General features: G+C 41.7%; 3 protein-coding genes across 10 annotated transcripts; 1 reads left to right on the top strand and 2 right to left on the bottom strand.

Annotated features, from left to right (window-relative positions):
• Positions 1-379: 379 nt before the first annotated feature.
• ankrd13d (ankyrin repeat domain 13 family, member D) lies at positions 380-8,102 on the top strand. 5 transcript variants are annotated; one of them, XM_068326239.1, is made up of 17 exons: positions 382-547; positions 870-1,058; positions 1,182-1,317; positions 1,390-1,514; positions 1,777-1,822; positions 3,243-3,386; positions 3,525-3,714; positions 3,832-3,898; positions 4,244-4,325; positions 4,730-4,791; positions 4,884-5,014; positions 5,124-5,281; positions 5,436-5,549; positions 5,651-5,823; positions 6,025-6,104; positions 6,956-7,189; positions 7,587-8,102. In XM_068326239.1, the coding sequence occupies exons 2-17, from the start codon at positions 975-977 to the stop codon at positions 7,648-7,650; spliced, it is 1,890 nt and encodes a 629-aa protein (XP_068182340.1). In that variant the 5' UTR covers positions 382-547; positions 870-974; the 3' UTR covers positions 7,651-8,102. The 5 variants fall into 5 exon arrangements, with proteins under 5 accessions (XP_068182342.1, XP_068182340.1, XP_068182339.1 ...); XM_068326238.1 differs by having other exon boundaries at positions 383-547; positions 874-1,058; XM_068326237.1 differs by having other exon boundaries at positions 383-547; positions 825-1,058.
• A 1,375-nt stretch (positions 8,103-9,477) lies between these two features.
• LOC137603263 (signal-transducing adaptor protein 1-like) lies at positions 9,478-14,621 on the bottom strand. The gene is made up of 10 exons (XM_068326522.1): positions 14,523-14,621; positions 14,273-14,344; positions 13,783-13,899; positions 13,373-13,429; positions 12,693-12,883; positions 12,412-12,543; positions 10,705-10,774; positions 9,967-10,069; positions 9,708-9,893; positions 9,478-9,616 (listed from the first exon to the last, which is right to left on the bottom strand). The coding sequence occupies exons 1-10, from the start codon at positions 14,619-14,621 to the stop codon at positions 9,525-9,527; spliced, it is 1,119 nt and encodes a 372-aa protein (XP_068182623.1). The 3' UTR covers positions 9,478-9,524.
• A 653-nt stretch (positions 14,622-15,274) lies between these two features.
• On the bottom strand, positions 15,275-19,953 carry LOC137602601 (paired box protein Pax-5-like). Of its 4 annotated transcripts, none has more exons than XM_068325471.1 (7): positions 19,539-19,953; positions 19,220-19,385; positions 18,260-18,472; positions 17,716-17,756; positions 17,546-17,635; positions 16,767-16,816; positions 15,275-16,680 (listed from the first exon to the last, which is right to left on the bottom strand). In XM_068325471.1, exons 1-6 carry the CDS (start codon positions 19,630-19,632, stop codon positions 16,767-16,769), a joined length of 654 nt encoding a protein of 217 aa, XP_068181572.1. In that variant the 5' UTR covers positions 19,633-19,953; the 3' UTR covers positions 15,275-16,680. The 4 variants fall into 4 exon arrangements, with proteins under 4 accessions (XP_068181572.1, XP_068181570.1, XP_068181571.1 ...); XM_068325469.1 differs by having other exon boundaries at positions 16,767-16,892; positions 19,539-19,949; XM_068325470.1 differs by having other exon boundaries at positions 16,767-16,892; positions 18,275-18,472; positions 19,539-19,948.
• Between the last annotated feature and the right edge of the window lie 310 nt (positions 19,954-20,263).

The following is a 20,263-nucleotide window of genomic DNA, read 5'->3' as shown; positions in this document are numbered from 1 at the left end:
TCCTCTTTTTGGGTATCCAACGGGAATTCTGTAGCATTGTAATTATTTTCAGAAGCTTTTTTATGTTATTTGTGTTATTTTTCAAGAAAAAATAAAAAAATAATAAACAACTATGTCTTTTTTAATCTTTTTTTTTTTCATAAAAGTAAGTGAGGACTTCTGTGCGGATGTTGGATGAACCGGTTCATCCGTAGTTCCACCCATCATCCCTAACCTGGAAATAAAGCCGCACATAATGAACGCCGCTTCTGCAAACTACAAAATACTTCTTACAAATATTACATATATGTTCACAGACTAACATCAGATGTGTTGTTAGAAGCAGGTTTAGCAGCTGACTGCTGTGAACAGACGCTCCAACCTGCTCGGATCTCCCTCAACCCAACTGACCTGGATGTGAAACCGGACTATCGCTTTATTTTGACCGACAATTCATCCAGATGAACGGAACGACTGCAAATAGCGACGGGGTATCTAGCTCGTGTTGTTAGCCGGCGATTCGATCAATATTTATTTTCTATCATGAAAAAATGAACGAATTGAGGAGGTGCGTTTTTTGTGTGGTTAATTTTACTGTCTTACCTTGTCGATAATAAAAAACCAGGTGTCAAGAGGCGCAGGAAGCGATGTTGTTAGCCGGTTAGCTGACGGTAGCGCTGCTAGCTCCTCGTTAACCTCAACCACATCCCATTAGTGGGCTGAGTTAGTCCGGCTAACTCAGCCCACTAATTTAAATAAGAACGAACGGCATAGTTTGAATGCTGCCTGATGTGAACCGCTAACATCTGACTAGTGACAGCTCTCTCTTTTCCCCCCATTTGAAGTCCTTGTTTCCTTCATCGTTTTCTGCTTTGCTACTGGTAACGAAGCTAGGTAGCTACTTAGCTGCGTGGATCGCTCCGCTCCGCTCCGCTCCGCATCTGCTGCCTGGAAACCTTCGTCCTGTCGGGCGGACCGGGCAGCGGGCGACCACCATGGCACAAGAGGAGTTCCCTCTGCATTATCTGGTCTGGAACAATCAGTATCTGGACCTTGATCGGGAGCTGCAGAAGAAAGAGGTTAGTTTTTTTTGCAGCTGGTGGATGGAAAGTTGTTTTTGTTGTTGTTGTTTTTTTTTATTGTACAGATGCGTTTCAGTGGTCGGACTGCATTGCGCTGATTCAGTGTGTTCGGTTCCGCAGCAGGATGTGGAGCGCTTAGATCCGAGGGGACGCACCCCGCTGGAGCTGGCTGTGTGCCTGGGCCATTTGGAGTCCACCCGCGTCCTGCTGAGGCACTCCTCGGATCCCACGCATTGCAACGCGGAGGGCTGGACCAGTGGGTTCTCTGTTGCCACTTCAGTTTCAGATGAGGGAATGAGAAATAATTAAATGAGGATTTATGTTTCAGTCTTGCAGGAGGCGGTGAGCACCGGAGACCCTGAGTTGGTTCAGCTGGTGCTTCAGTACAGGGACTTTAAACGTGCTACTGAAAGACTGGCAGGCATCCCAGAGCTGCTTAGCAAACTAAGACAGGTAAAACTGCTTCATAATACCAATTTGATTAAGTTGTATCCTTCAAGTAAAGCCCTGTCTGTTGTTTCAGTCTTGCCACAGAGCTTTAAATAACTTGTCTCTGAGCGGGCCAGGAAGTTTTAGCGTCTGTTGATGTGTACCTCCTAATGCAACTGCATGTTCACAACATTGACAGAGTGGGGATGATCAAATATGAAGATTTCTCATCTGAAGGTTTTTGTTTTGGGGGAAATACAAAAAATGTCTCCTTGATGTCCTCCAGGCTCGGGACTTCTATGTGGAAATGAAATGGGAATTCACCAGCTGGGGTGAGTGTGTTTCCACCAGTGTGTATTCACTCAGGTCAGTTTCAGCACTGCGGGAATTGGACAGCTCCCCACGGAGCAGCTGTCGCTCAGCAGGCTTTGACAGGGCGTGATTGTTCCATGAGTCTCGTAAACGTAAGACAACCCAATTACGTCTTCCAATGAGAGGTTGACAAAGCCTGCTTCAGTCAGTATCCCTCCTCCTCCCACATTTGCACTCTTAATCCAGTGCTCATGGAATATACCGATCCCGTCTTTGAAGAAGAAGAAGTATACTTTATTTATCCCACAAGGGGGAATTACATGGTCACTCAGGTTAGTATTTAACAGTATACAGCCCCCCTGAACACAGCACACAAGGGGGCCTGTAAGCATGCAGTTAATACACATCAAACTACACACAGGAGGGTCAACATCTCGGATCTCCACAACAAAGTGAGTGTCATCATCGTGTTTAAAGTGCAGGCCACTTCGGGTCCTTTTCATCTCAAGGAAGAAGTGACTCTTCTTGAGTGTCTGCCATAGCTGTCTCAAGAGATCAGCGTTTCAAGAAGTTCACCAACAGCACTACTTTATCCCCCCAGAATAACATAATGTAAGGCTACCACCTTGGCTGTGGACCCGGCCGTACCGTCTGTCTCATAAGCAGTAAACTCTTGATGGTTCCACTGTTTCCGTTCTTGTGTCGTCTCTAGTTGTCCGGTCTGTGGTCATGGATTTCTGCACAAATCTCTTTGGACATTTTTCCTGTGGTCCAGATTAAAGGTGTTTTGGATCCCGCTGAACTGGCACTTTGTTCACTTTGAGTTTGTTTTATAACCACATTGATATGTTCCTAAGAGAAGTCCACCTCAGTGTCAACATGCTGTTGTTTAATTCATCAGTCTGCCAAGATCATGCCATCGGTCTTGTTAACAATGTAAAAAAGTTCCAGACACCCAAAATCAGAAATATCTCGACAGGCTGTGAACTAGTCAGCCACTCCTATTTACTATAAACATGTACTGTTTATAGTAAACATATATAGTATATTAGTATAGTATATTTACTATAAACTCAGGTAACTACAAAGTTCATTATATACAGGTCCTGCTCCTCCAACTTCCAGTCAATAAATTACATTCATTTCTTTGAGGGTTTGATCCAAAGTGACTCACAATAAAAGCGTTGAACGAAGTGGTTAAAAAACCCCAAAAATCATGCAGGATAGATATATAGATATAGATTGATATATTTTGTAGATTGATAAGTAAATCTGTTTAAATGACAGTTTCATCTGTAGTTTACTTATAACAAATTGAACACTTTTAGTAACTTAACCATTTGTCATGGAAAAAAAGAAACTTTAAGGTGTCACATTTTGTCATTTTCCCTCACTGCTCCCCATTTCTTTACCTCCTCTCTTATTTCTTCACACACTTAGTGCCCCTGGTCTCAAAGGTTTGTCCCAGCGATGTTTACCGGGTGTGGAAGAGTGGCTCGTGCCTCCGTGTGGACACCACCCTCCTGGGCTTCGAACACATGACCTGGTTAAAAGGCAGACGCAGCTACATCTTCAAAGGTGGAGGTGTGTACGTCTGTAGGATTCGCATACAAATATCATGTAGCTCTGAAAACTGAACATGGACCTCTCCCAAAAGACTGCTGACATCAGTCATTCAATGATTCCCACATTCCATATGCCTAACCCCTAACTCCTTCTTAGACGATGGAGCTGTGGTGATGGAGGTGGACCACGAGAAGCAGGTGGTGTACACGGAGCCACTAGTTCTTTCTCCCCGCGACGCGCCCTCCCTGCTGGCGGCCATGCAGCCGTCGCAGGAGAACACAGCCCAGAGACTCACGTCGCCCATCGTCTCCACACACCTAAACACCCGCAACATTGCCTTTGAACGGTAAGAAGCCACATAATCAGTGTCATGTTTGGTTGGTTTGGGCTTGTGAGCCGGTTGCACATATCTGCCTCACCGTGGTCTATAGAGCAGTCTTATTTTATGTCTCTGCTTGTTCAGGAACAAGTCAGGTATCTGGGGCTGGCGTTCCGAAAAGAGTGAGGTGGTCAGCGGGTATGAAGCCAAGGTAGGTGACCACTGATCCGACCTTCTTTGATCCACTTTCAACACAAAGTTAACAGAGAATTTAACACTTTAACGTGACAACACTTTTGAAATAACTGTTTTACTCACACAAGGAAGAACCTGTCTGAATTTGAAGGATATCAGTGACCTTTATAGGAATTTTGAAGAGAAACATTTATCTTCCTCAAGATTTTTCTTTTGTCCTTGAGTTGCAGCCCAAACACGGTGTGTTTGCTCTGTCAAAGATAGGCCAGGAGAGACTCTGTATATGACACAACAGTTTTACCTATGACTGTTTACTTAAGTGTTTTTGTAACTTTTGTCTGTTCTTTGTTGCTGTGTTCAGGTTTATAGTGCTACCAATGTGGAGCTTGTGACTCGATCAAGGACGGAACACCTATCAGACCAAGATAAGTCGAGAAGCAAAGGTGAAAACACACACACAGACACACACACACACACACACACACACACACACACACACACACACATTCATATTCCAAACCGCTTTATCCGCCGAAGCAGGTCACAGGGAGTTGGAGCCCATCCCAGCTGGCTTAGGGCGTGAGGTGGGGGAAACTCCGGGCGTGACGCCAGTGCACCGTGGAGCTTCCACAGTCCGTCCATAAAAGCTAGATATAAATGTTGTTTAACAGAATTGGACACCTTAGATCGGCCAAATGTTTTGGATTTTTTATGAATTAGAAAAAAATTTCAATTTGTGAGAAATAGGATGTTTTTTGAGGGTGTTATGTTCCAGATGTATTAGTTGCCTGCTGTTCTAAAGAAGATTGATGATAATGAACGGTCTCCCTGCATTATTCACTCTCAGGCTCAAAGACTCCTCTCCAGTCTTTCCTGGGGATTGCTGAGCAACACACGGCTCATAATGGGGTGAGAGTCTCGGCGCCACATCCGCCTGCACCACCTGCAGCTCTTTTTTTTCTTTTTGATGAATCACTCATAACTCCTTGTGTTTCTATCAGAGTAATGTGTCCCAGTGTGCCAGTCCTCACAACCCAACAGCCATCACAGCTGAGGAGTACTTTAACGCCGAGTTCAACCTGAACGGCCGGGACATTGGACGTCCCGTTGAGCTGACTAGCAAAGTCCAGAAGTATGACGTAGCCATGGAAACACACGCTGCTTCAAGTTCTCCATTTGAACAGTTCGTGTTAAAGTTGAAATGTCTTGATCTCCTCGTCTTCACTCTGCCTGTCCTTCAGGTTCAAAGCGACCCTGTGGTTGAGTGAGAGTCACCCTCTGTCTCTGGCGGAGCAGGTGACACCCATCATCGACCTCATGGCTATCTCCAACGCCCACTTTGCCAAGCTGCGTGACTTCATCACCCTGCGTCTGCCGTCAGGCTTCCCTGTCAAGATAGGTGGGCATCAGTTTCAGAAGTCGTACACTGTGGTTCATTTATAACCCTAACCCCCCCCCCCCAGCTGTTCCAGACCTGTTGATTGTAGCTGCAGCTTCATCCCCATTGGTCATTGGCGCCACATGAATAATTTTCCATACAAATCTTCTTCCAGAGATTCCCCTGTTCCACGTATTGAACGCCAGAGTGACGTTCAGCAACCTGTGCGGCTGCGACGAGCCCGTCAGCTCCGTGATCGTTCAAAAACCAGACGGCTCAGACGAAGCAGGTGACTGTTGGAATTAATTATAATACACCTCTCTCTATATGTATGCATATAAACCCTTCAATTGCAGGTACAGTAATGTTTTAAAACGCGCCATCTCCCAGGTCAGTCTCTCCCTCCCTTCCAATGTGAGGTGGACCCTTCGGTGTTTGAACCTCCTGCTGATTACACCACCCTCGGCCCAGGCCGCAGCGAACCAATGAGGGACGAGGATGACAACCTGCTGCAGTTTGCCATCCAGCAGAGCCTGTTGGATGCTGGCACTGAGAGTGACCAGGTTCGAGTTTTGTCGTTGTCATCCCTTATTTTTACAATCCCCACTCCATTGAATAAACAGGTATGAGAATTAGTTCCCTCTGTCAGCTCGCCTAGTGGCCCCTGGAATACATTTTAAACATGCGCCACAAAGGATCATTTAATAACCAGCTCTGTTTTCTTGTATTTATAGATGTGGTAGTAACACTTATTTTGGTTTTAGGTGACCATCTGGGAGGCTCTGACCAACAGCCGCCCAGTGCTTCAGAGTCCAATGTACGAGGAAGACTCCCTGCTGGAGAGGTGACTGAATATAAACATAGTAATAATTTAATTTATCCATGAATTCCTGGTTTGGAGTCACATGACTCATGGCTTTGAGTAGGGAAAAGGACCAGAGGTGGATCCAGCCTTGGGCAGCTGTAGCTTAGTACACAAGGACTTGGGGACAAGAGAGTGGTCGGTTCAAGACCAGTGTGGACCAAATAATATGTAGTGTGAACTGGTAGTGGAGGCTACTGAATCTAGGCTATGGTGTAGATATATGAGTGGAAAAACAATTTCCCTACGAGGATCAATACTGTATACTACAAAAACCCTGCTATGAATGGAGATTTAAATTAGTCTTCAGCACCCCCGACTGTCTCTGGAGGGGCTTAACTTTCCAGTGATCATCCATTGATTGTCAGATTTGTTTTCAAGCCAAATGGAAAATAGGAGCCCAACAACAAAGAGGAAGTGAACTGTTGAATTTGTAGGAAACATGGAGTCATCACAACCACAGATCCACAACGCCGACCAATGCACTGAACCTGAAGGGATGCAGCTGCAGCCAGTCTTAGAGAGTCTCAGTAATAAGATAATATTCAGTAATTATTATTACAGAAATTCTCTGGAAAAAGTCTCAATATAAATGTCAGAGTTCCAGCTATTGTCCCATCTTAATAAGATGTATTCAAATTATTAAACAAGACTAAATCAATCAATTTTAATTATTGTATTATTGATAGCTTGAGATATTTGAACCCATGACAGCCTTCTGAAGAGAATAGCAGATCCTGTCGTCCTGTAATGAAGACCAGAAGGGAAACTTACCTGCAAAGACACTGTTTTGGTTCACATCTTAACTGCCTTTGTTCTTTCACTTTTTCCAGAGCGATCCAGGAGTCCCTGTCCATCTCACTGGCCAGCAGAGAGGGGGAGGACACATCTGACCCCAGTCAGCAGTCCTCTATCTCCCCTTCAGACCCGACTGTCAACTCCCCGCTCTCCTACAGCGCAGTGACCGACCCACGGTTGTCGGGACACTTTGGCGTGGCGTCGAGCTTCGATGAGCAGCTGCGTATCGCCATGGAGCTGTCATGCCGGGAGCAGGAGGAGATAGATAGGTGAGTCGGAGTAAGATAGAGTTCTGAATTCATTTACAAAGCCTTACATTTGCTGCCTGAAGGTGGTGCAAGTCTGAATTTGACTTTTGTGACAGACATCCGGAAGAATTTGAAGTTTTAATTTTGTTTTGTTCACTTGTTGTTGAATACTCACAACCTTATTAGTAATATTAACAAGTGTGAATTGTCAAAACTGTTTTTTTTTACACGTCAACTGTTTAATTTGATATTAAATATCATCAGATGATCTTCCAAATATGAAATAACACCATGAGAATACAAAGTAAAATAAACTATACAGAACCATTTAAAGGAGTAAAAATTTTTTGGAAGATTTCATTTTTATTAAAATTATAATAATGGACATTGTGGCGACCACTTTATTTCTGCGCTTTAGGCAGCAGAAGGAGGAAGAGGAAGAGCTGGAAAGGATCCTGCAGCTGTCACTCACCGAGAAGTAATGTCACCACATCAACGGATCAAAGATCTTTACTGAGGAACAAACCTCGTTATTTATTTGTTTTCTTTTTTAAAATCCTGAGATGTTAAGTTATTACAGATATTTTATTTGTCTTTCTCACACAACGGCTGCGACAGCAAGAGGTAGAAGTGTGAGGGAAACCAGTGGCAGTGGTGGATAAGAAATGGCCGAAACCAGTACACTACACTAGAGTAAAGGACACTGAACAGAAAGTCTTTTTCCTTTTTTTTTATTGAGCATTTTTCACGGTCTTGCTGTCTTTTGAGTATTGAATGATCCTTAAACTTTAAACCTATAACATGATAATTCTGAGAAGTAAAAAAATATAATCTTGATGGAATAATTATGGAATAAAAATGTGATTATAACATTTCAAACATTTATGTTGGCTTACTCCTATGTGTGAAAAATAAAGAATTGTGTTCATCCTGACTTCTGCTTATTTCCTTTACTGACTACATTTTAACATTTTACTGCTTAATGCTTAATTATGCATGCAATAAATCATTTGAAATAAAATGAGTGATTCTTGGTAGTGATGTCTGAATGGCGCCCCATGGGGCTTCGAACCGGCTTCTTCCATTACTCGGCGCCCCATTCATTGGGAACGTGGGCGCCCTCTTTGGCGGGGTGGCTGTACTGCAGCCACACAACGGTTCCGATTCCGAGACGTCATCACAGCAGCACCATCGGCTTCATTCTCACGTCTGGATCGGTAATGCCTCATCATTGATGACGTGTTGTTACTGTACATCAGGTGGAGGGAACAAAGCAAACACTTCACCTGTAAATTAAAAATGACATGTGTATGGTTTATTATTTTCTACTGTGTGAGCAACAGAGTCTGAAAATAAGTTTCTCAGAAATTAAAATCTACTTTGTTCGGCGGCACCAGTTCTAAATGTCCAAACGTCATCAGTCACGTGGTTTCTCCACGTTTGACGCAGGCTCCGGAGCAGTGTTCACATGGGAACACACACCGAGTCCGGGGCGCGTATCGGAGCGCAGGAACAAAGCGGACATTACTAATTCTTGGTAATTGATCTAAAGCATTTGCTTGTTCAGTTTCTTTGGTCTCTTGGAACTCGAGATATATTTTACTGCTTTTTGAAATTCCACAGATGAAGATATTGATGAGTTTTGAAAATGACCAGCTGATTGTTTTACATAGTTTTGTGGAAAAGTTACAATAATAAGAAAGTGAAGAAATGACCAAGAGACTGTTGACAGATGATTCCTCAATATTTAATCAACACTTTTTATTATTCCTGTGTATAGTTTCAATAAATTACTGACAAATTTTACAGATAGTACATGAACATATATAATTTGATCACAATAAAATAATTGCATAGTAGTTTAAAAATATCATTTATATCTGACTCGAGCATTCTATCTGTTATGTGGATATAAAACTTTCAATCTTTATACAAGTGTGTGTGTGTGTGTGTGTGTGTGTGTGTGTGTGTGTGTGTGTATGTGTGTGTGTGTGTGACAATAAACTGTGTGTTATATCTTTACACACACACACACACACACACACACACACACACACACACACACACACACACACACACACACACACACACACACACACACACACACACACACAGATAATACCGGTTTGGGGTCCTTGCTCTAAAAATAAGAACCAGTTTAATTTTTTTTGCAATGTTTTTCAGTTTTTCCAGCATATCCTCGAAGTATTTTCCATACTCTGAAAACTACAAGGAAGCATGTCATCCCTCAAGAGCTTAACAAGTTAAACATTAACTGACCGGAGACTCCAATCAAACAATAAAAGTTGGCTTTGCTTCTCATTCCTACACTGTGTTTGGCTCTAGTGAAGGATTCTTATGGGTTGGGGACTTCCTTCTTGTCAGATTGTTTGCAGATGCTGGCCCTCTGGAGTTTTATAACCGTCTGAAGCTCTCCATCCAGCCGAGCTACAGTACACAAAAAATATGCACTCAGTTTGACTTTACTCTCTAATGTACAAAACCAAAACAGCTCTGGAAGCATCAGGCTCACTCTCACCCATCTCCACTGTATGGTCGTAATGGTCAGAATCATCAGGAACCACATAGACGCCGTGAACAGGCTCTTTTTGAGCAGGCATCTCATCTTTGTCATTTGACGGGGGCATAGGTGCCACTTGTACCTTTGGTACTTTTTTGGGCGTAGATGAGAGGATGCTGATGTAGTTTGTTGCAGGTGACACATCTATTGAACACACATAAAGACTTGAGACTGTACTTGAACCTGAGGTGATCTGTGTCTGTGGTGCTGCACTCACTGATGCTGGTGTCGTAGGGGTGAGACAATGTGTAGGGATGAAGGCGGTACTCCGTCTTCTCAGTGAAGTATTTAAGTACATCATTCAAGGATGGAACAATCACCTACAGAGGAGGGGACATATGGAAATAAGTAAAACAAACGACGATTCAAAAGATGTACATGTTTAGAGTTCTTCCTTCTGTGGTCATCGAACAATGTGTACAACACTGGTGATTGACCTGATTTTGACCAACTAGTATTCATTCATTTATTCATTCATTTTCTCAACCCATTTCATCCGTTTGTCTTAGGGCGTAAGGTGGGGAAACTCCGGGCATGACGCCAGTGCACTATGGAGCTATACACAGACACACAAACACGCACACACACACTCATTCCTAGGGTCAATTTGGGACTGGCCAATTAACCTGACATGCATCTCTTTGGAGTTGGGAGGAAGCCGGAGAACCTGAAGAGAACCCACGCAGACACGGGAAGAACATGCAAACTCCGCACAGAGCGGGACTTGAACCGCCTTGCTGTGCAGCGACAGCGCTACCCACTGCGCCACTGTGCCGCACCAACAGGTAAAATTTCTATATCTCCATGCTGCTTTGCAGGACATAGGCAAGAATTACAGATTTTACTTTCAGATCACATGGATGGAGTTCTATTTTAGTGAATACTTGGAAGGATTTTGATTTGATTCCTCCAAACATTTGTGCACACATCATATGTTTTATGAAGCAAGCCTTACTGCTGTGTCCAGTTCGATGATGAAGCCTGATTTTGTGGCAGTCACTCTGTAGTTTCTCATGGTAGGTCCACTGAAACACAAGACAGAAGAATTTGAATTTATTTTCCGCTGGCTGGACCTTCGATACACAAAAACAAATTTATATCTTTATTTATTGTTTGTTACATCCCGTGAAGCAGTGATGAGATATAATCGCAAAACAAAAAGCAACATTTTAAGGAAGCCAGAGGCACAAAAATGTGATGGTGACCTTCACTTTTGGAAAATTAGGTCAATGTACGTCAGGGTAAAATTTAGAATTCAGCGGTGTCGCAGGATGTTGCAGTCTCTGACTGCCTTGTTTATTATATGTTTTTGAGTGGATTCAACAAAATATAACCTCCTCCTGTTAATCCTGTTTCTCAGAACACTAAGTTTATGCTTGGGTTGTTTGTGTTTGAAGGAAAATATTGTATTCCATATGAACAACCTTATGACCCTAATTATCACCTTTATTTAATCAGTCACAAAGAAACAAACATTGTTCATAAATACATTTCTCTGATGTGATATACGGAGTGTACAACATTTGACAACACACACACGTACACACGCACACACGCGCGCGCACACACACACACACACATGTACACACGCACACTGGTACAGCAGTGGTTACTGACTTGTTATTTCTTTGTACAGTTATGTGTGGCAGTAATCTCTCTTAATGAAGGGGAATCCTGTGAGGACCGGTTTCTGTGGTGCAGCAGGCGGTTAGAGGATTTCTGATTCTGCATTATTACATGTGACCAGCCAGAGAACAGGCAGCATGTGCCTGTTGCTCTGGCTACATAACACTGATAGAAAAACACGACTGTGAATGGTGAGCATTCACCAAACATTGTTTGATGGACTGCCAAGATCCCAAACATGTGACCCCTGACATGGCGTACTTCCTCCAAATCTGGGTCGTTTAACAGGAGTGGGTTTATCAAGGAAGTGGCTAGTTGGCCAAATGCATCATGAATTTGTCAAAAAAACAAAACAAAACTGTAAGTGGACTTATTTTGTACTCAGGCTTAAAATGAGAATGAAATCAGATCTCTCACTTAAATTTATGACTTCTCAGAATTTGGTTGTGTCAGGACTGAAGAATCAAAAGTACATATAAACAAATACAGCATTATTTACATATTGGACTTTAAAGTCATTTATATAATCTCTCCTTGATTAAAAGGAGTCACCTCGGTGACTAAAATGTCAGCTTTTTCCTGTTCTAAGCATTTCTGTATACACTAATAATATACATTTCTATTTTGAATTAATGTCTTACATATTTATAAAAACGCGAGTTACGTGTAAAGTTTTCTGTAGCCCATATTAAAACAAATAAATGCAAACATTTCTAATCTTTATTTCCTAGGCTTTCATAACACACAATGTGCTTGAATACTCGTAATTATGTGTGTCTTTCCTCAAAGCTATAGACCCAATGACGAGGAAGGAATAAATGCACACAGATTTTACTCAAAAAGGAAATGTGCATGCACGTTGAATGGATACTTGGTCCTTCTGTGTAAAAGGACCTCAAAGGGGATAAATGCATCTTTAAATCCAATGAGCATACCAAACTATTGCCTAGTAGTGGAAAACATGCATGCATGTCAAATGACTCAGAATGGTATACACAATAATAATAAAAGTCTATGAGATACATTATCATCAGACCTGGGCAACATTTGTCTGAGAGTCAGGGCGTAGTTATTGGCCAGAGTGGATGGACGGAGAATCATGCCTCCATAGCCGGGGTTGGCCTCCAACATTCTCTCCGCCTCCTGACGGGTCACATTAAAGAAACACCTGCAGGAAAAATGTGTAGAAATGTGGTTTATAAGGGCAAGGGATGAAACGTACACACGTGTTTTCATCAGCTGATGATGATGATGAGAAAGACACTGGAAATAAGAAGGAAGTGCTTCAGTTTGTCAGAGTCGAGGCATCAAACTTACGCGGGAACCTCGGGGGTGCTCTCATTCTCATCTTTGGGTGGTGGTTGGGAGGAGGAGGCTGAGTCTAAGAAGGGTGGTCGAAGTGGGAGGGGTGGACAAATCTTGAGGATTCTTCTCTTCTCCTGAGCCAGAACATCCTGTAGCTGCAGCACCTGACCAGGCAGCAGCTGCAGTTTGCTGGGAAGCTCTCTCTACAAGGAAGTGCAGGTTAGAACCAAACCTCCTTTACACATGATGTGTTTTCAATGCCAGTCATTTCACACAATCTCGTGACCTTTGAAATTGTCGTACATTTTTTCCTCTGTCATCCTCTAAGAGATAATGTTATTGATAAAATGTGTTTGGAACTGGTGATAATCCACACGGTGAAACAAGGCTTATGATACGAACACAAAATATCTCCACTGAAATAATAATAATATAGAACACAAGGAAATAAACGTACAAAATCAACCAGAACTCCAGCTCCATGTGAACAGTACAGACACTTTGTATGTATGTTGTGGTTGTACTTCATGTCTATATGTGTGTAAAATAATTTCCCCATTTGTTGGCTTATAAAGTTGTTCTTATTGCTTGTTTTTCTTGTCACACACTCACAATAAGATGGACCCCCATGCCAACTCATCAGAAATGTGTCTTAAAGTTTTTGTACTTAATATGTGTGTCTGCTTGCTTACTTTCATGACAGTCAGGATGTAACACCTCCACACCTCTCCAGTGTCAGGATTGTCCATCTGTAGTTACACGAACAGCAGATGTTTCACCTACATAATACTAATAAATACACTAGAGCAGGGTTAGAAAACACACCCTGACCACTGCATTTATGACTGGTAAATGTTGTATTATTGCACCCAAGGCTTAGCACACACTATGATATCAGCATGGTGGTGATGACTCAGATTTGAGTTGAATCAAATTGTCATTATACCCGTATACTATTAATGATATTGGCAAAGAAAGTGAAAAAGTCACCCATAATCCACGTCTTTACCCTAGTCTGTCTGAAAACGTAATAATCTCTACTTTGGCCCTCTACAACAATATCTCAAATATCTCCATGTAAAGATGTTTCATTTTAACGCACCTTCAGCTGCACCTCCTCTGTGTTCAGTGTGAGAGTGAAGACAGTTGGTGCCTTCTTCTGATATGGAGAGTCTAACACCATGGACTTTAATGCCTTCAGGTCCAGCTTCTCTGTGTACTAAAACAAGACAACAAACAAGACAAAAACGTCTAAAACAAGAGAATAATCACACATCACCTCATCAGTACATGAAGCATAGCCTATTAAAGGAGTCCATCCTGACAACTAATAGTTTCTTTCAGCCCTTCAACTCCGTTGCGCTTGTTTTTCTATACATTTAAATCATTGTCCAAAGCTGTTAAAATCAATCCACTGGACTTTAAGAAAGTTTCTTTATTCTATACAATATATAACCATGACTTGGATAACTGAGATCCTACACAGACATCTAAATCATTCTGTGAAAACACTTCAATTCAAACTGGAAATCCACATTTTACTGTTGCCTGAAAACCTTAAGTTTTAGGATTAAACAAAGCTGTTTGCTTACTGTGTACTGGGTTTCATCCTGATACAGAAACAGCGTGGCTCCCCTGAGCTCTGCGTGGTACTTATTAAAATCCTGGAAATCACAACAGTCATTTCGAATGTCTTCTTTTAATAAAGCATTCACCTTTCCAAATTTAGTGCTATCATAAACTCATTTAGAACATTGTATATCACTATTCATTACATCTGTTTTGCTCCATTTATCTTAAATAAACATTTACAGTTAGTTTCTTTTCCAAATTTGTCCCCACCTTCTCTTTTCGGAGCTTTTTCAGCAGGTGTCCAGAGTAGTAGAGCGGCAGAGCCGTGATAGTCTCCCTCCTCCTGTGGACCACTCTGGGGTGTGACATCTTCAGCTCCTCAGTCAAAACTAAATGTCTTCTTGTCTGTTTTGTTTCAGTGTTGGTTCAGTCCACCTTTATTTTAATTGTATAATTTTCATCTAGAGGTGAACTCTCTAGTACACAAGGAACAGTTGTCATATGAGACAGTCTCGCTACTTCATTTTGTCCCTCCAGCTCTCAAAGCAGCAATAAATTTACCTTTGATAAATCTTATTGCTGGCCTATAAACCTGACCTGATAAGCCGCCCCCTTTCACCACCAATCTTAGTGATATTTGGACTCTGTGAATGAAAAAATGCTGCAACGGTTTATGAAGAAGGAATTACAAATATTTTCCAACTGCAATATGTAAATAAAAACCAATCAATTCTTCGAACCCGCAGATAATATATCGTTTTATATTACAAACAAAACGCAATGATCGTGTTTGTGTCTGCGCACATGCACACTTTTAGTAGGTTCACAAATGATTAGAGAAAGGCAGAAGAAAACCCCCTGTCTCATGGAAAAAGAAGTTACAGAGTTAATGGATCCATTTTTTATTGGGACCGATTGTTTTTACAGGCCAAGGCCTTGTATAAACAACAGGGCCTAAAGGAACAAGCAAACAATTCAAAGTCCAAGCTAAATTTATTCACATACTGTACACATGTGTGAGATATAAGAGCCTTATTAAACATGGGTGCTTCACTAATAGAAGATAGAAGTTCAGTCAAATCAAAGCAAAACCAACTTAACATTTTAAGACTTCATTCAGAGTCAATAAGCTTCCACTCTTTCACTGGAATTGTCACGAGAGGCGGGATATGGACCCAAGTGCAGGACACCAAAAGCGAATCTTCCATCCATGATTTATTCAAAACTGAAAGAATTCTCCAGACAGGCAAGAAACATAACAGACTTTCAGGAACCAAACAAGAGAAACGACCCAGCACCTAGCTCTCATTGAGCTAGGCTTAAAAAGCCTCATCATGATAACTGCCACACCAAACCATGACAGGAATAGCTGTTAATTTTATGTCTGTATAAAGTTGAAATAATAAAACAATAAGAATGAAATTTTCAAATCAGTGAAGTTGCCTCCCTGGCATTTGTGAGTACAAACAATTACAGAAAATTATACTTCAAAAGGTAACTGCAGAAACAAAGAAAATATTCCGAAATAGCAAAAAGCTCCACTTCATTCTTCAGGTTGTGGAATGTTTCTTTCGAAGTATTGAAAAGTATTTCAGAACCTTCCCGAAACAAAACTACCCATTGGCAGAAAGGGTCTAACTTATCACCATGGGAATGGAACCAAAACAAAGAAAAGAGCCCCCCCACATGATAATAAACATAGCTTCATGCTCGATGTATATACAAAGATTCTTGACAAAACTAAATGTTTTTGACTCATGATCTTTGAATAGATATATGGATGAGATGGAATAAACACATTCATATATTCCCCCTTCATTTATTATTGATGATAATGATGACTCTGCTCCATTTAGGATGTTTGAATTCTCCCTTAAAGTAGGAATACAAATGTAGAATATGGTAAACAAGCACTATAAAAACATTTCCCACAATATGTATGTTCTCCACATGCTTCCTTTGGAGTGATACCACCTGCTGGTCCCTCTGGCGTCACCTATCTCCTCCTTTAATCCCTCATGCTGTAGGCGAGGCTGGGGAGACGGGCGCTAAGGAGAGAAAACAGCCACTGCTCTCTATCATGTGGCCCATAATGGTGCTCCCCTTTCACCACCGACTGAGCAGAAAATGGCCGCAGGGGTGACAGGGATGGGGGATAATATGTTGGACTGATGATGCGCTATTAGCCTGTGACAAATGTACAACAAAGGTATGTGTTATATATTGAAAATATGACAGTAAAAGCTGTATTTCGACTCAATTTTATTCCAACATGCTTGTAATCATAATTTATGTTTCTGTCATTTGTAATGACAACACGTTTGGTTAAAAAAAGGCTTGGAAATGTCCTGGTCTTGGTACCAAGGGGATGCTATGCTTTCCTCTGAGGTATTTTGCAGCGCAGTTCAGCAGTAATGACATGGTGGTCCTAAAAAGAAGAGGAGCAACCCTTTGATAAACATATTAAAGCTGAATTCACATTGGAGATTAGTCAACATTTTGTCACTTACTGACCTAAGAAGTTTGAATTATGAGTACCAGGCAGGGAGGGGTAAAATGTAAGACTGGAAAAAGAAGTGATACATGGGTCAGACCGCCTCCAGGACTGTGTCTGGTTTTGGTAGCAGGGGAGTTCTTCTCCTAGAAAACAAAACAGCTTCTGTCCAGGTTCAGGCGTACCTCTACTGCCCCCCCGACTACAATCATAACTTTGTCCTAATTATCAGGATGACAAAATGTGCATGTATGTATGCCTAGCTGTAAATGTGCATATTTATCTACGCAGCCTCCTAACCTAATGGGTTCAGTGATGGAGGGTTGGAGGTGAAATGGGGCTGTAATGAGAGGTAGAGGGGAGGGGAGGGGAGAGCCTGCTGACTGAGAGGACAGAACCCTGGGGCGGGGAGGTGGATCTCCTGCTGTGGATGTTGTTTTATTAAAGTAATATGAAGGCAGGACCACCGGCTTCACTCATTAGTCAGCTGTTTGGTTTACCTCAAAGAGCACCCTGGAATCTCTGTGTCTGCTCTGAAAAAGCATCCATTCACACGACACGTTTAATCAAGCGTTAGGTCTTACTATTTGTTTTTGAAACAATTCCTAATAGATAAAAGTCTCTTGTTTTATAACAGTAAGAAAGTGCTGAAGCTTAAAATGACACATCAGCAGCTGAAAATCAAGTAGAAATAAATCTACAAACACACACACACACACACACACACACACACACACACACACACACACACACACACACACACACACACACACACACACACACACACAGGTTCTTTTACCTTCCTTGCTGTTGCATTTCCTGATTCCTAGAATTCCACTGATGTAGAACTTGGACTCAGAGGAATAAACAGTTCCCCTAGAAGACGATGCTACAGGGGACAGACATTAATGATAGTAAACATAAGAGAGATGCAGTTAGTGAAAGAATACATGGAACAGATAAACTTACCTGCTTCAAAAGACTCAGACTGGACTTTGTTTCTGATGATTCTGCAAAATCACAAGGAACTACTTGTAATACAGTTATATGCATTAACTGGCATTAGATGTTTTCAGGAGTATTTTAGTGCACTGTATTAAAACAGGAAAGGCTGTCTCTTTGCGGCCACTATTATGTGTTCCTTAAAAATTGGTAAAAAACAAACCATCCACTGTACCAAAAGGTTTTCACTGCACAGCCTATTTTATCATGATATTCTAGTGTGTGGTTTGGCTATGTACAATAAAATTTCTTACCAGGCTGCCAAGTTGAAACAGGGTGGGGAGGAACTCACACACACTAACATGCACCTTCACATACACTAACATGCAGTACAGCCCGCCAGCTATCAAAATAAAGAACAGGGAATCACAGATTTAAACATGCATGCAGAAAGTGTGACGTCACTCTTGGATCATGCAACCATCATTTACTGTACAGTATCTTAACTTCAGTTATTTATGTTACTTATCTTGTGTATTGGAAGCAGACTGCATTTTGAAAGCATACTCACACACGAGATTGATACCTGTTGATGGAGCTGACACTGGGCACACTGTCTTTGTCACACACTCTCTCCTGCAGCAGCCTGTCTCGGATCTCCCAAGCAAATATATTGGGATTGGTGCGCTTCAGATGGAGGATCGTTTGCACGACTCTGGGAGTTGCAACTTTTGGCTTTGAACCTCCAATCACTCCTGGTCTGATGCTTCCTGTTTCATTGAACCTGAATTCACAACGTTCATAGTTGTGAAGAGGGTTAACAACATATTTCCATACATATTTGTTGGAATAAATAAAATGCAAATATAGATTCAAAAAGCAAAAAAAGCACATGGCCTTTATATTAAATTTTTATCACCAATAAAGTAATTTCGGAAAAATAAATGCTGGGATGAACAGGCATAATCCTAACTATCCATCAGTTCTCTATAATTTGAGGTATGCCATGAGGTGACCCCAGTTCATCACAGAGCTAACTTTACTTGAGACAAACAATCAACTCATTGATATTTACACCCATGGGTTATTAAGTCACAAGGTTGTCTTGTTCTGTGGGCATTAGCCTGAACACCATGCAGACACAGGAAGAACACAACACCACACAAAGATTGAAAAGACCCCAGGTCTGGATTTGATCCCACAATACTGCTGTGAGTAAATGGTGCACACAGGCCTATTAGTTAAAATACAACTAGAATTTATACAGATATATACATATTTAACTGTTAGCCTATAATACATGAAAATAATGTAGGCAAAATACATTCATGCATTTAAGTGAAACTAGTTTTACAGTTCCAGATTACATAAGAACATTTTAAGAAGCCAGTGTGTGAACATAAACTGATTACAGTATATTGTAAAAGGCTTATAGATTATTTAGTTCTACATCTACTCCAAAATCATATCTATTAAAACAACCATAGATGTTTTACTGAATAAAAATGAAAGTAAATGACATTATATTTACCTGGTCAGTATTTTGCTGACACAGCCGTGACTCACGCGCATCCGGCGGGAGATGTCACAGGGACGAACGCCCTGCTGCGAGAGCTCCACGATGGTCCGTCTGACCACGTCCGGTAACGGGCGCCCGTTCACGAACACCCCGCCGAGCTGGTTCACTCCACCGTGCCCTGTGCGCCGGAGCGCAGCAAAGAAACACCGATAAAAAGTAACCACCATGCAATTGTATTTTAGCCTCAGAACTGACAGACTCGCATTTAAAAATCATTCAAATCGCTCTGATATATCCCAACTTTAATCCAGTGAGACACATCTTTACTTACTGTGCGTAACTGTGAGCGGCACCTGTGCAAAGCGTAGGTCCATCATGACTGAACGGGGTGATTGGCAGCTGGATTCTCCGAACAAATATCTCATTCTTGGTCAGACGATAAACGCTCAAAAAAAGTTTGCAAATGGATACTGTACGATATCGTCTCGCATGTTTTTGTGGAACAGCAACCTGCCTGCAGCACCTGGGCGGGGGACAGCGCCGCGATCCTGCCATTGGATGACAACCACGCGTGCACGCGCTTCAACGCGCGATATTACTCTAGTTCAGGTGATCAAAGAGGGATTTTGGGAAGTTTTAGAAAATTGTAGGCTTAGAAATGGACTATCCGAATCCAATAGTTCCACAGAACCAAAGCAAAGCAACCAACCAAACAACAACACGCACAAAAAAACTGTAACACCACCTCCCTCCAAATAACACCATTTTGATCAGTCTCTGACTGATATTTCATTCAAAACAATTTAACATCTATCTGTTACTGCGGAGATATATATTGTTTATTTGTTTTGAAAAAAATCAACAAAAACAAACAATAATATATTACATGAAATCCTTTGCCCTTTGCTTGCCACTATCTCCCAGCTGCGGACAATATAAATAATTTCCAATATCCTTTAAACGTAGGAACCATTTAGTGACCGTCTACAACTAACACAGTACAAATGCTTATAAAAATGTGGGCCGTCATAACCGATACCTACCTGCACCTTCGAT

This window comes from Antennarius striatus, chromosome 10, assembly GCF_040054535.1.
Source record: "Antennarius striatus isolate MH-2024 chromosome 10, ASM4005453v1, whole genome shotgun sequence".
In the NCBI taxonomy this organism is placed as follows: domain Eukaryota; kingdom Metazoa; phylum Chordata; class Actinopteri; order Lophiiformes; family Antennariidae; genus Antennarius; species Antennarius striatus.
The sequence above is the reverse complement of the archived record's forward strand: the minus strand, read 5'-3'. Positions and strand labels throughout refer to the sequence as shown.